The following is a 20,113-nucleotide window of genomic DNA, read 5'->3' on the forward strand; positions in this document are numbered from 1 at the left end:
GAGAAGAGCAGTTATTATTATTGTCATTTTACTGATGGGTAGACTAAGGCAGGCAGGAAGAAGGAAAAGGAATTAGCTTTCCTTGCAGGAGCATTGTCTCTCTGCAAGTTAACAGCAACCAGAGCTAGAGTTCACTAGCTGGAGATTATTATTTTATAAACTAGGATGATCAAGATGCTACCTCCCCAAACAAGGTTAAGGGTTATTTTATTCCTGCTTCTACTCACTCCAGAACTCATGCCAAAAGTTAGAAGTGTTATGGCCACACAGGAAAAAGCCTGTTAGCAAAGTCAAAGTTCATGAACACCCCAGAGGAAACATAGGCTAAGGAAAATGTGTACCTTCCTAAAACCATTATCTGAATTAATATTTTCATTGAAAGTTCCTAATCTCAGACATTTATGTACAACTCTTCAAGGAAGTCAGTGTTCTTTATGTAAATTCACCTAAAGGAAAAAAGTTAACTTAAATTACAATATCTGTTTTAAGTTCTTTGGTTACAACCCTCTTCAAATTCTCCAGGATACACAAAAACAAAAGAGCTGTATCACACACAAGTTTAATGAAATATAAATTATGCTAACACCATATTAGAACAGTGTAGTTTTAATTCTGGTTTTAAAAAATCTTTAATTATTGTATTGGACCAATAAGTAAAAGGAACTCTCAATGAAGAAACTCCTTCCACCATTGCTTACCTACATCTCCCCAAGAACTTTTATGCTTAAAGAACTGTTTAGGCCACTGAGAAGTTGTATCTTGTCCACTGGATGTCAGAAGTGGGGTCTGAAATCCAGTTCTACCTGATGCTCAAGCCTGCTTTCTATACCTATATCATCCTTCCTCTCAAATACAAAATAGCTGTGTTATTCCACAAGGCAGGTGTAGTAGAGATAAAGAGAGGGGGCCTCAAGATCAGGAAGATCTGAGTTTTAAGTCCTACTTCTGAAATATACTAGTTGCCTGGCCACAAGTGACTTACCCTTTTATTGCTCTAGGTACCTCTCCAAGACTAAGTGATAGAGGGGATGCCAACCTACATTGATTCCTCAAGCATGTGTTTCCTATGCCAATGAAATCACAAGTTTAGTCCTCATCTCCATTTTTATTTAAATACAGGATCAGAGTTTAAAGAGGGAAATGAGTCCTGGAGGCCATTCTAGTCTAGCCCCCTCATTTATTTATTTTTTTTTGGTGAGGCAATTGGGGTTAAGTGACTTGCCCAGGGTCACACAGCTAGTAAGTGTTAAGTGTCTTGAGGTTGCATTTGAACTCAGGTCCTCCTGAATCCAGGGCCAGTGCTCTATCTACTGTGCCACCTAGTTGCCCCAAACCCCCTCATTTTAACAATGAGGAAAACTGAGGTCTGGACAACCTACATGACTTACCTAATATCACACAGTTTGTTAGGTTTATCAGTGACTAGAACATAGTAGACTCTTAATAAATGTTTATTTATAGATAAAAATAAACCTGTGGATTTATTAAAATTGGATAATATATCGTTCAGATCTATCTGCATGCACGCGCGCGCGCGCGCACACACACACACACACTCCATCTTCTAACTCCTGATGTTTTCTCTAGTCTGAAATCCTCTCCTTCCTCATTTCTTCCTCCTGGCTTCCCCCCACCCCTTTCCTTTGAGTTCCAGCTAAAATCCCACTTTCTATAGGAAGCCTTTCCTGATCCTTCTTAATTCTAGTACCTTCCCTTTGTGGACTATTTCTAATTTATCTGGCATATAGATAGCTTGTTTGCACATAGTTGTTTACAAACTGTCTTTTCCTTTAGATTATGAGCTTCCAAAGGACAAGGACTGCTATTTGTCTCCCTTTGTAAACCTGTCAATTGGCACAGTGGAAGGCACACAGCAGGTGCTCAATAAATGCTTAATGTCACAAGAGCATATATCTCTGCTCAGTCACCTACTTCCACAGAAGGGCACCTATTTATCCATCTAAAGAAATTGTCAATTGGAAGGGATGGAATGATTAAGGAAAGTGAGATGACACCAAAAGGTGAAGGAGTAAGAAGGCCTTTTGGGTCTGGGTTAGGCCCAGTAGGAAAAGCTCAGGCCCTTCCTAGCATCAGAAAGAGTATATGCTTCCTGGGTACTTTGTTTCATTCCCATAATTACCCTCTGCTTGATCCCCTTCCTGAAACTACCAATTGTCTAAAACTCCATGAGGATCTGGCCTCAACTAAGCTCAGGTGATAAAATAGACTGCCTATTTTTATTTAGGTTAACAATTTTGGCTCCTGAAGGAGAGGTTGGACATGGGAACAGGTGACTTTCAGGCTGGGCAGTTGGTAGAGAGGAATCAGTCTCAGGAAGCAGAGAAAGTATCTTCAGAATTTCCTAATGGAGTTTAAGATGGACATAACAAACCCAGATTTCATGGGACATTATGTGTCTAAGAAACTGCATAAGTAATTAGTGGTATGGAGTGGAAAGTATTTGAATATTATTCATTCAAAATTAATGGTAAATTGAGAAGGAATGGTCAGAAGGGTAAACTTTTGCTCCTGTACATGATAAAATCGAATCCAGGCCAACTGCAACAAGCATTTATACATACAGCTTTAGTCACTTTCCCGAGTTTCAGTCCTTCATCAACAACTGCCTTCCAGACATCTCATTGGATGCACCGTAGGCAGCCCCTGCTCCCCTTTTTCCAAACTTCCTGATCTCTGTTGAGGGGACCTCCATCTTTCTAGTCATCTTTGACTGGGTGCTCCCAGCTGTGACACCCTCAAAAGGACCTTATATTTACTTTTAACAAATTCTGATTGTTTATACCTGTCTCTCCAAATACAACAAGATCTCTTTGAAGGCAGGGCTGATTTCAATTTTGGTTTTGTATCTCCTTTACCTAGCAGAGACCTGACAAGTAGAATGCACTTGATTGTGGCCTGCAGATTAGTTGTATGCATGTAGAAGTAATAAAAATACTGTCTAATCAAGAGCTCTATAACTAATTCAGAATGCCTACTTTCCCAGTTAATTGATTTGATTTTGTGAAGTGTTAATTTATGATACATTTTTATATCTGTAAATTCATGTGTCTACCCTTGGGTTACATTTTAATTGTTTTGTTTCATGGATACAAAGCAATTCTCTGTGTGTGTATACACATGCATGTGCATGAGTATGTACATATATACATTTGGTTAACTATGTTCCATGTCTAAAATTGGTCAAAATGTGTGAAAGTAGGGTGTTGTTGCTGAAACCAAAACCATAGTTTTCTTTTGGGATCAAAGAGTTTTAGAGTTGGAAGAAATCTTACCCCCTCCCCCTTTGATAGATGAGGACACCAACATTTTGAGGGGCAAATGACTTACTTGACTTACACAAGGGATATAAATGGCAGACCCAAGTTTCAAACCCAGGTCCTCTGGTTCTACAATTAGTTCCCTTTCCATTGTCCCAAGAGCCCTTTTCTCCTTTCATAAGGATATTTTGGAAAGGAAGTCTTGAGCCATCCCATGGGGCAGTACAGGATTTCTCTGTGACTTCAGCACTCGTTTGGAGCTGCACATTTTTCCAAATCATTTAACAACAACAAAACTAACAAAGGGGTAAGTGCAAAATATGGATTAAAAACTCATACTAAAACAATGAAGTTTCAGGCCAATAAACTGAGCTTGGAAGGTTAATATGTGTATCCTCAGTAGCACAGGGTTCCATCTACAGTGACAGTAGGCAAGAATGTGGAAAACTGATCTCTTACTGGGCATGTGTGACCTGGGCCCTGACCTGATAGTTTACAGCTACTTGGTGGGGGTGGGGTGTCAATGATTCATGAAGTGTTCATTTTCTAAGGCAGCCTCATTCATGAGCCGATGAGGTCAACCTAGCAGATTTTCAGACAAGACATTCCTTCCCTTTATCCTCCCCCCCAAAAAAGGAAATTAGGAAAGGATGTAATCAATCAGGATGCAGTTACAACACGCAACCCTCCTCCCACGCCCAAATCCACAGGTACTACAAACTGTCATTTCATTCTGTACCATATTACACAGCCACCACCCAAATACTGCATTCTAAGACAGAGCCATGCAAAGCAGATCCTAGAGAGGGCTCAGCTGTCATCTAAAGTCTTCCTTTACTGTACCTCGATAGACCAGAGACGGTTCGGATTGAGTTTTGGTCAGAAGAACTGGAAAAAGTAGCCAATGAGAGAACAATCAGGGGAAAGCATTTAAAAAAGAATCATTGATGGCAAAACCAAAGACACGACAATAATGAAAGCAGTTTACAAAGTGCTTTCTGTACATTTATTTCATTTGCTATTATAGGAAGGTATTCCCCATATTATCAACCTTATTTTACAAAATAGGAAACTGAGATTCTAGGGGCCAACTGATTTGCCTATGTTTCCAGATACAGTAATTGTTGGGGACAAGATTGGAATCCAGGTCTTTGTGGGCTTCAAGTCTAATCTCTTCTCATTCCACCATTTTGCCTCTCTAGGGATGTACTATCTCAAATTATTTGCCCCTATGATAACTATCTGAACAAGTCTGTTGGGTTTTTTTAGGTTGAATTCTCAGCTGCTAAGAGCTTTTGAACCAGCAGAGGGCAGGAGAGCTTCTTTTTTGGGGTGAGGTGTTTCAAAGAACTCAAAAACTTAAGTCCCAAAGCCTCAGGAAACCATAGAAGGAAGATCAATTAATGCAGCAGTAAAATGATCATCCTAGAGGAACTTTCCTGAATATTCCCCCCAGGCAGCTGCAGGCCTGGGGTGGGGGGGAGGGCAGTGAGCTCCCAAAAATGTGAATCATGAGGGGAATGGGCCACTCAGCTGGATCCAAATGCAGTTCAACCAAAGTCTGAAAGGAGGGAGGAGTTGGGAGGTGGGGAGAGGAGAAAAGTTCTAAAAGAAAAGAGCAAGGAAAAGGAATCCATTCTCCCTTTTTGTGTTTAGTTCTATTTGCTTTGGCTGTCAAGATGTGGTAGAAAGCTTTGTTAACCAAAAGAGCAGAGAATCCCTTGGCAGTAGGTGTGTAATGGTACCTTGGTTGTTTTGTCTGCCCGATGGCAGGGCTTTGTTACAGGAAATCATGAGCTTAGAGATTAATTTAGTGCCAGAAAACTAGGTTTCATCTGACCTTTTCCTGGTAAGGTGCTCTGAATTTATCTTTCAAACAACATCTGGAATTGCATCATCTCATGAATAACTGGGCAAACTCATATTACCTTTCACCTCTCTGGGTCCCACTTACTCATCTGGACCATGATGGGGCTAGACTAGATGGCCTACAAGGTCCTTTCCATGTCATGGATTGGAGTATTAGAAAGATCCCGAGGGTTTTCTCATAGAAGTTTGATGAGTATGTTGAAAAAAAATCCCAAAATATGATTTTTTAAAAAAATGTCATCTTAAGGAAGTAAAGCCTGTGCTTCTTGTTTGAGACATTTATTTTTTTCCTTGGGAGAGGGGGAAATGGGAGGGGAAAGGAGGCAGGAATCAAGGCCTGTGATTAAGAACTTTGTCAACCTTTTTTCTGTCCTCATTATCCCTGATGTCTCTGTGACATGGAACATATTTTCCCTTGGTTTCTGAGACATCTCTCTCTTAGGGAAGTCTACCTCTCCTGTCTGTCTTTCACTGGCTTTTCCTTCTGTACCCTAATATGCTGGCCTTGACCCTCTTTCTCTTTTTATATTCTTCCATTTAGAAATCTCATTTATTCTGCTAGCTTCAATTATCCTCTCTATGAAGATGACTAATTCTGAATCTCCACCTCCAACCTTACTTCAGAGTTCCTGCTATATTTACAAATGTCTTCTACCTTGGCTATATTAGCAATTTCTCAAACTCAGTACAAACAAAAACTGACCTTATTATCTTTTCAGTGAGGTGTTGCAATGAATACAGTCGGGCCCAAAAAACCTGATTTCAAACCTTGACCCAGATACTTCCTAATTATGTGACCCTTCAGCAAGTCACAACCTCTCTCAGCCTCAGTTTTATCATCTGTAAAATGAGAGCACTGGACTCAGCCTATAAAGTCCTTTCCAACTCTATATCTATGACCACATGATTTTCTCCATCCAGTCTTACCATCCCACCAAACTCTTCATTTCTGTTTATGGTGCCACCATCTCCCTAATCTCCCAGGTTCATAACTGTGTGCTCATCTTTCACTCTTTCCATTTCCTTATCTCTATACATCTTATGAACTAACTCCTATCCAAACTACCCTTACAATCTCACCCACACCTAGTCCCTCCTCTCTATTTCCATTATAGCTACTCTGATTCAAGTCTAGATTCTTGGTATAGACAAGATAATAAGTGATTCTTCCTGTCTCCACAATATTCCCTATTCATCTTGTCATTCACATCATTTTTGGAATAAACTCACTGTGAATAGGGATTATTTAATTCTGTGTACTTGTATCCCTAGAACCTTGCACAGCAACTGACATAATAACTTTTTGACTTATTTCTAGTATATTACTGGTGTAATAAGGGGTTTGACCCCATGCTTAGACTACCAAGGATGGAGTTATCCCCATGGAAGAAGCTAGAGACCTGCTTCTGGGAGAAGAAAGCATGCATGGATTCTCTGTGTTGGCATACTACATGACTGAGTAACTTTTTCCACTGGGTACATGGGTAAAAAGATGCACAGCATCTCTAAAATGGTTCTGGGCCACTCATTTCTTCATTCACAGCTGGTAAAACCGTGCCTTAAGGGAGGAGGAGCCTAGGATCTCTTTTTCCTTTCTTCCTCTTAGGCTATATGGCCCCAAGAAATGTAGGCCTATGGTTTTGGACGTCTTTCTTTTTTTCTGTTTTAGGTGCAAGGAGTAGAGTCTCTAATTAATCCTGGGAAGTCATGGCATTGGGATCTAGATCTGTAGGAATCCAGGGCAGGCCGGATATAGGAAAAGGCCCACAGATGATGACTTAAGATGTTTTAAAGACTCCAATCTTTCTGGCTACATGGCCAATGGAACGGGTTGCACCCAACCTACCAATGCAAAATATCCATGAATGCTCCAGTTCACCAGGCTCTGAGAAGTAGATCCCACAGCATCTTCCACATGGATGACATCATCTGAGGTGGTCCACACATGTTTCAATTCCCCCAGTATACCCTGATCATGCCATTCCCCCACTCAAAAGTTCAATAAGTCTTCAACAGCATTCAAGGTCCTATATACAAGTTAACTAACTCTTAGTTACCTGTCCTGGCATACCTCATACTATTCTACATTCCAGCCAAGCTGGACTTCTTTGTCCTTGACTCTTGCCCTGCTTATACTCCTCTCTATATGTTAGTTCAAATTTTCCTTTGTACCTATTAAGGACATTACAGCTAGGTCTAATTAAGGCAAATAATGAATCCCTTAAAGTGGTTGCACTATACAAATTTGTGTAGCATATTTCTGTTGGGCTGGAAGCAATCACCTCATTTTACATAATTGTTACTGAGTAGGAAGAATTTGAACACATGCAGCCACTTCAAAGAATTCATTATTTATTTTAATTATTTACTAGCTATATCTGTATTGTGGCCAGTTGAAATTTAAGGACCTACTCAAAAGTCAATCACTGAAAGAAGCCTTCATTCTGGTTGAAGTGTTCTTTCTTTCTCCTCAAATTATTCCTATTTCTTTACATGGCTTTCCCTTGGAACACCTTAATCTCCCTTACAGTAAGTAGGATTGTTTATTCCTTGTTCCTTCTCCTTATTAAGACCATAAAGTTCTTGAGAGAAGTCTCTATGTGGAAGTTACTTCTGGATCCTCAATATCTGGCAAAAAATATCTTTACATGATAGGTTGTTTAATAACTGTTCATTGTGTTGAACTGAAATAACTACAAATTAGAGTATGGATGTGTGGAAACCCAAATATAAACTACTAAACAAATATCCTCAGACAAACAAAAAGTGTGAGGAGAGAGAAAAGGTAACTTTTCAAATCATTATTCTGTGTAGTCTAGAGATTTTAAAAAATACATTTTTATCCACTAAGTTTCTCTCCTTAGTTCTAAAGCTAGAAACTATTTCAAAATCCTCCCCTTTCTCATACCAATTTTTTTTTTTAATCCCATGATGGAAACTTAATGCAAAATACTCAACTGAATCAACTACAATGATTTACTCATTCAATAATAATTTAATTTTTCCAATACTTATACATTCATTATTTTTACTTGCTTTAATAATGATATACCTAGAATGTACTCCCTTCCTCAACTCTGCCTATTGACTTCTCTGGCTGCTTTTAAGTCCCAACTTTTACAGGAAGCCTTCTCCAATCCCACCTAATTCTAGTGCTTTCCCTCTGTCAATAATTTCCTACTTATCATCTCTCTCTCTCTCTCTCTCTGTATATGTATATGTATATATATATATATATATATATAATATTGTTTATAAATATTTATATGTTGACTTCCCCATTAAATTTTAAGTTTCTTGAGGGAAGGGACTGTCTTTTCCTTTTTTGGTTTGTATCTCCAGTGATTAGCATAGAGCCAGGCACATAGTAGGTACTTATAAATGTTTACTGATTGTCTTACATTTTATTTAATGTTTTTAAAGTGTGCAAAGCACTTTAAAATCAAATATCACGTGATTTTCACAACATCCCCAGAGACAAATAACTACAATACAAGGAAGAATTTATAGTTAGAGAAATACATAAAGTTGCCTATCCCTGAACTCCCTAGGAAGTGGAGGACAGTAATCTTTCCCTCTTTCTGAATGTTCTGTTCATTCCTCCCTTACCAACACATTCTTCCAGGTAATGCAGTTGTTCATATGTTATTTTTTCCCATGATCCATACCCCACATAGAGTACAACTTTAAAGCTGCTCTGGCACCCATGAAATGTTAGGTGACCAGGAGGAAGTTCTCTGGTTCATTGGTCAGATCTCTCAATGGAGGATAAGAGTCACACAGGAACTGGAAGAGACAGATGAGTTTCAACCCATACCACTGGAGGGAGTTGAGTACCCACATAGTGAAATCACAGACCCAGGGAACACTGAGCACAGATAAAAGTATTATATGAGACTTCAGAAAACAGAGAAATGATTTCCCAAGGAGAGGAACAGAAGAGGTCTCATAGCCCTGAAGTACAATAGATAGAGAAGAAAACGTCTATGGCCGAGACTGGAAGATGTGGTCTGAGTTGGAAGGGTACAGCCAGTACTGAAAGAAAGCAAATAAGTAAAAATCCTCCCCTCCTCCCCCCATTTAGGACAAAATTTCAGTCTTTGTAACAACCAAAGTGAGCATCATTGCCTTAGAAAACGAAAATAGCACTACAAATAGAATAGTAGGTCATTAAGGACCAGGGATATGGCATTATCCAGAGATGGAGCATACAGTACCTGATACAACTTTGGTCTCACCTCTTTTGTTGTCCCATGCATAGAGTTCCTTTATCCCCAACTCATTCAGGGATTTAGAAAGCTCCAGCTCCTCCCCAGCAATATTATCCCTTAAGAGAATGACGTGCTCAGGGCTGACTTCACATTTTGCACAAATAACTGGGAGAATGTTCTGCAATGGGACATCAGGGCTCACTCGTACCACGGTCTTCTGCGTTCGCAGGTAGTTCACTACCAGCCGCACAGACTTCTAAAATAGAAATGTCAGAGAAAAAGAAGATATAAACATTTCCCCACCTCCAAAAGGACATGAACAAAGGTAGACATGTCTATTTAGCCATAATACGTCTGCTACAAACCCAACAGGCTGGTAATAGCACTGCAAAAGGGAGGTGTTGAAAAATAAGCACTTCTTAGAAGTCTTTCCATTATATAACAAGGCCCAGTGACAGGATGGTAAAGAAAGACAATCAGCAGCTGAGAAAGAACTAAGAATTCAACACCAAATATGCAAGCATTACTGTGGTTCATTTATTCTGATCTATTGTACAGAATAGGTTCATGTGGACTTATTAAATCAACATGCCTTTAGAGAGGTGAAAATAATTCAACTTTAAAAGATCCCTCAAATAAAAGAGGCCATCAAGAATTCTATTTAAGAAGTCAACTATCATATATATTATGTATGTATGTATGTATGTATGTATATATATTCATTTATCTAGGTATGTCTGTACATATATATGTACACAGATGTGCAGGTGAAAAATTTTTTTGAAAAATAGTAATTAACATTACAAAAAGGACTAGATTTACTTTCTTTCTTTTTTTTTTTTTTGCAGGGCAATGGGGGTTAAGTGACTTGCCCAGGGTCACACAGCTAGTAAGTGTGAAGTGTCTGAGGCCGGATTTGAACTCAGGTACTCCTGAATCCAGGGCCGGTGCTTTATCCACTGCGCCACCTAGCCGCCCCCTAGATTTACTTTCAATTAGCAACAGAAACCTATATTAAGTTTCCTCCCGTTAAGATGTAGTCCTCCCTCCGTCCCCACCCCCCTCTCACTTTTCTCAATACCCAGACATTAATTTTCTACAAATGTACCAACCACAAGTGATGCTCAAACTTTATGGAAAAGAAACCTTTTTTTAATCTAAAAGTCTCTTTCTGATGAGTCAATACTCCACTATATGTTTATTTAGCTAGGGAACACACTCCTAATAAATATGAAAAACTAGAAGGAGAAAAAGTTAGAAGGGAAGTCAGAGGGAGAGGGAGAGGGAGACAGGGAAAGAAGTTTAGGGATCTTGATGTGTTTAACTGTTTCCCCTTTACTTTTTTTTTTTTTTTTGAGCAGTAAGGCTTCTGCCTTAATCATGTCCTCTTACCAACATGATCTCAATGTATCATTGTGGTCAGGGTTGGCTTCTGCCCTTTGATGGCAATACCGTCTACAATCCATGCCCCATTTTCGGGAGCTAAAGTGTGACACTGAAAAAGCAATAGCTTTGGCCACAAGAAGCAACCTTAGGGACAGGATTCAAACCTTTAGCTCCACTTACCTCAGGCACCTTCTGGAGAACTGGTTTGCTCTTCTCTTCCGGGACTTTTTCCTTAAGGAATATGGTGTCTACATCAAGGGTCCCTATCAAAGTATTTGGCTTAAAACTCAAAGGTTGTTGGGTCTCCAAGGACCTGAGCTCCAAGGTATAGTGGGCTGGATTTAGGTGATTCTGGAGGCACAGCTCGACCAGCAGGTCCATCATGGCATGACTGCAAGATTAAATAATATCTGTGGTTATTAGGAGGAGCTACAAGTTCCCTAGACTTAAGTACAGAAGAAGAAAGATGACTTTTCTAGTCTTACTTATGGTCTGCTATTGCTTGAGAAAGACTGAAACAATAACTTTTAGGATTACTAAAAATTAGTTTTCAGTTTAGCAGTGACAATGCCAATAAATAATTAAGACAAGCTTTTTTTCCTGGGTAAGTCTCAATTTAGACCATCTTGGCATGAATAAGTCAATCACAGCATAATTTATTATCTTCTAGTTGAATTGTTTTAGTAGTGTCCAACCCTCAACGACTCCACTTTGGGTTTTCCTGGCAAAGATATTGAAATGTTTTGCCATTTCTGAGACAAACTGGGTTAAGGGACTTGCCCACACAGCTACTAAGTGTCTGAGGCCGAATTCGAACTCTCGAACATGAATGAATCTTCCTGTCTCCAGGCCTGGCACTCTATCCACTTCACTACCTAGCTGCCCAATTAATTATCTACTATATGCTTAGTACTGTGTCAGACATAGTAGGTAGCCAGGGCAAAAGAGTTTTGTGTCTGAGGAAGAGCAAGAAAGCCTGCCTTTCTGGACTGTGGTAGGGGAGGGAAAAGAAGTAAGTAAAATCTAAAAAGGTAGGTTAAGGCCAGGTTGTGAAAGTTTTAAATGCTGGAGTTTGCTGGGGAAAGAGTGACACGGTTAGACCTATGACTGAGGTGAATCAGTTTAGTATGAAGGATATATTTCAGGAAAGGAGACTAATTCTTAAATTCTTGCAATACTAAAGGCAAGAGGTAGCTCTATAAGTACAGAGAAGGGGATAGAAGCAAGAAAAGTTATGAAGGTAGAAATAAAAAGAACTAGGGAGTGACCGTTCCATGGTTTGGAAAGGGAGAATGAGGAGTGAGGGAGAAAAAAAAGTCTATGAACCAGGGTGACCGATACAAACTTCACTTGGCAAGGGATTTGGTTACTGTCCTGTCATCTTGGATCACACCTCTTAAAGCTTATTGTAAGTTTCTGAGTCACCTGACTGGAAGTGGGTAAAAGAAGTGACAAGTTAAGGAAGGATGGGTGGATACTTATTATAGGGACAGACATTTAGTCAATACACAATAATAAAGGAATGGGTCTCAGTACTCTAACCAGGAATGTGAAGCAATTTCTGTACATAACCTTTTATACCTTGGACCTTAACACAACATCTTGCTTGACCCTCCCTAATGCACGTAACACCATATTATCTTGTATTACTGTGACCTCTATGTGTCATATCTCCTTATTTGGTTAAGTTCCCTGAGAATTGGGAACTTGCCTGAAGTGCAATTTCTTATCTCAACTAATAATTAGAAGAGAGCACTAGCCTGTTCTAAACAGAACAGGCATATTTTACATAGACACCTCCCCAACTACCCCCCCCCTCCACTCTGGACTACTGCAATGCAATTAGAGTTTTGTTGCAAGTATTTTCATCCATCTGTTCAAGATGGCATAACACAGTGATTAAAAAAAAAGTCAATCCAAACACTTTATTAACAACCTACCAATATCAGTATCTGCACTATTTAGAGTTTAGATAAGGCTTCAGTCCCATTGTCAAGGAGATCATCTAGTAAAATAATTTTATTTTACAGAGGAGGAAACTGAGGCCCCCAAATGTCTAGTGACTTGTCTAAGGTCATACATCTGATAAGTAGTGTTGCCACGATTCAATTTTACAACTTGTTTTTTATTTGGACTCCAGAATTACATTCAAGGCTCAACCAGGCACCACCTCCAGATGTAAAGGCTTTTCTGACCTGATACAGTTAAGCTATCTCCCTCTTTGAATCATCATGTGGTCTAATTTTAACGGGGCAATGGGGTTAAGTGACTTGCCCAGGGTCACACAGCTAGTAAGTGTCAAGTGTCTGAGGCCAGATTTGAACTCAGGAACTCCTGAATCCAGGGCCGGTGCTCTATCCACTGCGCCACCCAGCCACCCCTAAAACATAAACTCTTTAAGAATGGTTTCATTTTAGCCTTTGTAGGCCCAAAAGCTAGCAAAGAATTCATGTTTAATCAATGTCAGAGAAGAGGATGAATTGAGGTTTAGGGAGCAGCCTTGGAACAAGGATGACCTGGGCTCAAGTCCAGCTTCTGACACATGATGGGTTTGTGACCCTGGGCAATCACAATCTCTCGGAGCAACAATCTAAGACTGTTACTTGTAGAAAAGGTGCCAACCTACATTAGCAAGAAAGATTTTCCCCATCCAGAAATTCCCCAGACCAATGAAAAAATTAGGTCCAGTCCCTATCCTTAATAATTGTTTCTTTAATCAAACTACATTCATTTTGTGGGTTAATGTTTTTATACATATGGCAATAGCAAGTAGGAGTAGATAAAATATTAGGCTTGCAGTCAGGAAGACCTGAGTTCAAATCCCATCTCTGGTTATTCTGTGATGTTGAACAAGTCATACAACTCCTCCATACTTCTGGAAACTCCCAAGGGCTTAGTGGGTTGGAATGTGTGTGTGTGTGTGTGTGTGTGTGTGTGTGTGTGTGTGTGTGTGTAAGGAGGCCTACACCTATAGTTTTTCTTTCTTTCTTTTTTTTTTTTTTTTTAGTGAGGCAATTGGGGTTAAGTGACTTGCCCAAGGTCACACAGCTAGTAAGTGTTAAGTGTCTGAGGCCGGATTTGAACTCAGGTACTCCTGAATCCAGGGCCGGTGCTCTATCCACTGCGCCACCTAGCTGCCCCTACACCTATAGTTTTTCACACTGATCACATTACAGAGCTTTCGGGCATTTGTGAATTTAATAATATACTAATGAGAAATTTAATATACACTATGTATTAGATATCTTATCTCTATATATTCTTGACATCCATTTTTGTATACTTTCTTGACACTTAAACAAACAATCATTTAATCAACTATCAGTATTTGTTAAATGTTTACTATGTCAAGGATATAGTGAAAGGCAAAAATAGGGTTCCTTCCCTCGAGGATAAAGGTAATAGGGAAAGGAGCAAAATATTGGTATCATATGCACTTATTAATGTTGTTGTTGTTGTCTGTCCTTTGTTCTCGAAGAGGACCATGACATTGGGGAGATGATGTCACAGCTTGCATCTAAGTGAGGCAGGGCTGAGTTATGAATGTACTAAAGAAAACAAGGGGGAGTGCTGAAGCACACAGGTTGTGAGTAAGATAAGGAACTCAAGATTCTAATCCCAGACTGTCACAGAAAGTGGAAAATGGTTCAGTAGTGTCTCATTCCTATAACTACGCATATATTATTCAAGTCAAACTCATGAGGAAGTCTGCATGAGAATCTCAGGAGAAAATCTATCTAAATACCTAAGCATAAGGAGAATGATATGAAATAGCAGAATCAGATGTTTGCTCACTCAGAAGGCAGGGGCCCAAATTCTCATTTTCATAGCACTTTACAAATCATTTTCCTCACAATTTTATGAAGTTAGCAGCATACCAGTTTTACAGTTAAGGAAACCATCTGAGGGATTAAGTGACTTTGCCATGGTGACACAGGCAGGAAGTGTCTAAAGTAGGGTAGGAACATAAGTTTTCCTAAGAGCAGACTCCTGCAAAGCCAGGCTGCCTTCTTGCTGTAACAGAATACACTGTTCTACTTCACTGCCAGGGTCATAGCGAGGCAAATCCTTTGTGAACCTCAAGGTGTTATAGAAGTGTGGGCTACAATTACTGTTGTGTTTACATTGGTCAGCTGGAGCATAGAACAAATGATAGTAGCAAAGGCATGGGTGTGAACCTACATGGGCCAATGATCATCATTCTGTCCCATGGCTATAAAGTATACCTTTAATCTTGGCAAAACTGTACTCTACTTTTCACAAATGAGTCCAGATCAGAATCAATCCACAAACTTTTACTGAGGGGGGGGGGAGGGGGGGCAGAGAGTAAGAATTTGAAGCAGTAGAGAGGCAGTAATTAAGAAAGAATTCTGGAGTCAAAAATAGGATACTTGGGGTCAAATACTAGGTCTGTCACTTACTAGTTGTGTGACCTTGACTAATGACTTTTCTAGTCCTCAGCTGTCTCACCTGTGAAAATGAGGGAGATGTTATAAATGATCTCTAAGGGTCCTTCTAGGGGTAGCTAGATGGCTTATTGGGTAGACTGCTGAACCTGGAGTCAGGAAGGCCTGAGTTCAAATTTGAACTCAGATACTTATTAGCTGTGTGACCCTGGGTAAATCATTTAACCTCTGAATGCTTTAATCCACTGGTAAAAGAAATGGCAAACTGCTCCACTATTTTTACCCAGAAAACCCCATGGATAGTATGGTCCACTGGGTGATGAAAAGTTGGACTTGATTGAATATATATATTTCACAGGGCACATGGATGGACTTTGCAGGGCATTCCCAGAGTTCATTTAGGAGAGTGAACCAACACATCCTGCAGTGCCAAGGGATGAATTCTTCTAGAATCAAGGGGAGAAGACCCAATAGAGAGCATCCCAGATATATCTATCTTGGATGGACACTCCACCCCTCTATAGCTGTTATCTCATTTGTTACTGGCTGTGAGAGCTGTCAAATGACATGCTAAGTAAAATTAATGTTATTAAAGTGTTTTAATCTCCTATACTTTAAGTTTATTAGAACCTTGTTTTCCTCGGGAGCCAGAAATAATTTTCATTTTCTTTTTTTTTTTTTTTGGTCTGATTGATTCAAATGACCAATTTCTATCAAAAGACACAAAAAATCATAGTTGATGGCTAGTAACATTATGTTGCCAATGAAGTAATAATAATGATGATGATAGAATCAAAGATTTAGAGGTAGAAAGGAATTTGTTAGCCCTTGAGTCCAAATTCCTTATTTTATGGCTGAGGAAATTGAGGCCAGGAAGTTAAGTGATTGGCCCGAGGTCACACAGGTAGCAAGTACCAGAAACAGAATTTGAAGCAAAGTCCCTATAAAATGTCTTTTCCATGGTACCAGGTTGCCACTCTTTTTATATATTTATTAATTCCACAAGCATTAATTGAGCACCTACTGAGTACACCCTTATGATTTAAGGTCAATAAAGCACTTTTATCATAACCACTCGAGAAGCCAAATAGTATTAAGTACTGTTGTCCTAATTTTACAAATAATGAAGGCGAGGTTCAGAGAGGTCGTGACCTGTCCAAAGTCATTCAAGTACTAAAAATAGTGAGGTTATATCGTGATCGTATTTCTTCTAACATCAAATTCAGCTCTCTTTCCAACATACTATGCTATGAAAACAGTGCTATCTAGCTATTTACAAGTCTGCTGTCTGAACAAACAAAATTCTTCAAAGCAAAGGCATAAGACAAGTATTGTATAATTAGAGGATCATAGGTTTTAGATCTGGAATTGAACTCAGAGTAACTGACTTGGGGGAGTCAAGTGGTACAGTGGGTAGAGTGCTGGACTTGGAGGTAGGAAGACTCAGATCCTGCCTCGGATACTTACTAGTTAGTTCTATGACCTTGGCAAATCACTTAACTCCACTTAGCCTCAGATTCTTCATCTGAAAAATGGGATAAGGAAAACACTCACCTCACAGGATTACTTTAAAGATCAAATGAGATAACATGGAGAAAGCTTTGTATGCCTAAAAGCAACATATGAATACTAGCTGAATGTTAGCTAGCTATCAGACTTCATTCAATCAAATCTCACTTCAAAGATGCGGAAACAGGACTGCCCTGAGGGGTTAATTGACTTGTCCAAAGAGCAAACAGAGGGACTAGGATTCAAACTCAGGTCCTCTAACTCCAAATCCTGGGCTCTTTCCAGGGTACTACCCTTAGGTGTTTGGTGTTTTTTTTTTTCCATTATACTAAGTATAATTTAATGCACTGTCATGTCCCTTCATGTATAAAAACATCAGAAAGATTTTTTAAAAACTATTTTTAGCTAACCAATCTAAACCATGAATATGCCATTTTCAATTTTTCAATATAAGAATGAATGAACAGGGGGCAGCTAGGTGGCACAGTGGATAAAGCACTGGCCCTGAATTCAGGAGTACCTGAGTTCAAATCCAGCCTCAGACACTTGACACTTAACTAGCTGTGTGACCCTAGGCAAGTCACTTAACCCTCATTGCCCTGCAAAAACAAAAACAACAACAACAAACAAACAAAAAGAATGAATGAACAGTGAAAGGTCAAAACAAAATCAATAGAGTGGCATGTGTGTTCACTTAAGTTTGGTGAATGACACCAACTACACTAACAAATAAAAGTCTTATTTGGACTTTTCATCATGATGTGCACATGAGTAGATTTTGCAAGGTTATGATGGCAAATCACAGGCTGACACATCTTTCTGAGTTGGAAAGGTTTCAAGAATGGTCTGGCAATGAACTCTATGTCTATTATTCAAGGACCATCCTAGAGAAGTTGCATGAGCATGAGACTGATCCTTCCCCCACCAAGTGGGTGAGTTTTTCAGCCAGACTGCGATGAAAACTGTTAAATACAAGGAAGAATGGGTTTATATCTGTGCTGAAAGAGGAAATTCCCATCCTGATAAAGCCCTAAGTCTATAAAGTACTAGATAGAATGCCCAGAAAATGGATTACTAAACTATTACTGGATTAATGCGGTATTTTCTCAGAGCCACAACATTGTTAGAGAAAAATATGACCTAGAATAAAAAACTGAGATCGTAATGCAAAGTCTTAGAATTAAGTAATATAATGGGAAATATAATGCCTTTTGAAATCTGCTTTTATGACAAGGAAATCTAGGTCAGTGAACTAGTAGCTTTTAAATATTCTTCAAGTTTCGTTTATTTTACATTGGGTTATCTGCAAGAGAAAGTGGTGCTTTCAGTAAACAAAAAAAGAAGTCTATAAAATTTATCCAGAAAAAAAAGCCTACAGTCTTTTCTGCTACAATATGTACATACATGAAAATGAATTTACATAATTCAAAGACAAATAAAAATAAGGCAAATGTAAAAGAAAAGCTGAGTTGAGCAATTGGCAAGTCAATAAGCATTTATCACATGCCTACTGTGTTCCAGGCACTGTGTTAAATGCTATCCCTCACTTCAATACAAAATCAATGATTCTGCCTGCACATTTCTCAGATGCCTGACCTTTTCTCCGCCTCATACGGCCCATATCACTTATCACAGAAACTACTGCAAAAGCCTCTAAATTGGTCCCTCTACATCCAGTCTCCTCTATCTCCAATTTATCCTCCAAACAAATGTCAAAATAGTCTTGATTAAGCACGGGTCTGGTCATGTTAGTTTCCAGCCCTAGAGTCTTCAATGGATCCTTTTTGCATGTAGGATAAAATACAAACTGCTCAATTGGACATGAACAGCCCCTCACAATCTGGATCTAGTCTACCTTCCCATACTTATGTCATATTTCTCCCCTTGATGAATTCTAGTCAAATTGGCTTGCTTACTCTCCTAAAACTTCATTACTCTACCCTCTTTATAAAGGTCATTCCATTTGGTGTGCATTCCCTTATCATCTCCATTTCTTTGTCTTCATTCAAATAGCAACTCAGGTGTCATCTCCTACAGGAAGCCAATGCTAGGATTGTTAATTGTCTATCCTTACTCAAATTATCTTATATTTGTTTTTGCATAAAAGTTGTATTCCTCAGTAGACTGTTGGCTACTTGGGGACAGGAATTGTGTTTAGTTTTGTTTTGTTTAAATTGTGTTTTTTATATGTAGGACTTTGCAAAGTGTCTTGTATAAATAACTAGGTGCTAAATAAATATTGACTGAATTGAATTCAAGTACAGTACAAAGTGGGGAAAAGGGGGAAGTTAAATTGAATTTTGCCTGCACTTTAATACATTTGTCATCATTTATAATTTATAGGAATGAAAAAAATGTCCTTGTTCCCATATACTAGCTGCGTCTCTACTCCTCTCCCATGCTCAAATTTTGCTACTCTAATAAAAGTAAATGAATAAATTAAAGGACTTGTCCCACAAATATTTGGATTAATTTGCAAACAACATACAGGACATATAAAAGCTACTAATGCTATAATCTCTGTTCTGTCATTCCAGGGATTAGCAGCAAGTTTGAAACATCTAATTAGAGGGAGGTGTGTCTGAAAGGGGAGACTCTGGGATAGCTGGAGGGCTTGCCACACCTTTTCCCATTGCAGAGAATAAACCTGTCCAGTCCCAGAACAGGTCATCACAGAGGGGTTTTCCTGTGTTGACAGAGCCACAATTTATGATGTCTGTTCTGCATTGGATTAAATATACCACTATCTATGCCGTGTGTGTCTGTTAAACTCCATCCCAAACTGGCTGGAAATCAACAGCACACCACAAATTATGGCTGCTATTTTCAGAATGCCATATGAATTATGCCTAGCACTGTTGCATCTTTGAGGATATAACCCAGACTAAGATCCAATTCTAGACCTCTCAGTGGAGGATGGGGCTGAGAAAAGTATTCATGTATCAGTAATATACCTCCTCTAGCTTCAAACACATTTTAAATCCATGATAGCAAAATTAGACTATTAAAGATAGGTAGATTGTTGAACCAACTGTTAGGTCCTGGGGGAGATTCAACGTTTAGATAAAATAGAATCCTTGCTCTCATGAAACCTATAATTCAGTAATACACTAACACAGACAGATAAGTATGGCATAACATTACAAGATTAACAAAATAAAGAAGTACAAAACAAGATTCTGTGAGGTCTAAGTAAGAAGGTTGTTAACAATGAGAAGAAAACAATACTGTAGTCACTTTAGTAATTTATATAATTTATAATATATAATATATATAATAACTGGTCTCAAAGTTAGAAAAGTCTGAGTTCAATTCTACCAGTAATGAACCATGGCAGTACATTAAGGCAAACAAATTGGTACCAAAATTCCCACATCGGTCATATCCAAGAATGTATGTCTGACTTTGCAGACTGAGCCCACTCCTTCTCTGTCGAGAGATGTATTACATGCAT

At 39.0% G+C, this 20,113-nt stretch overlaps 1 protein-coding gene across 1 annotated transcript in view; it reads right to left on the reverse strand.

Moving 5' to 3' along the window:
* Nucleotides 1-20,113, reverse strand: part of COBL (cordon-bleu WH2 repeat protein) — a 366,578-nt gene that overhangs the window by 219,305 nt on the left and 127,160 nt on the right. The window contains exons 5-7 of the mRNA XM_043972590.1: nt 10,925-11,135; nt 9,386-9,614; nt 4,122-4,166 (exon numbers count right to left, since the gene is read on the reverse strand). Coding sequence (XP_043828525.1) covers nt 4,122-4,166; nt 9,386-9,614; nt 10,925-11,135 — 485 coding nt within the window. The remainder of the gene's footprint in view (nt 1-4,121; nt 4,167-9,385; nt 9,615-10,924; nt 11,136-20,113) is intronic.

The sequence above is a fragment of the Dromiciops gliroides genome, chromosome 1, assembly GCF_019393635.1.
Source record: "Dromiciops gliroides isolate mDroGli1 chromosome 1, mDroGli1.pri, whole genome shotgun sequence".
NCBI classification, from domain to species: Eukaryota; Metazoa; Chordata; class Mammalia; order Microbiotheria; family Microbiotheriidae; genus Dromiciops; species Dromiciops gliroides.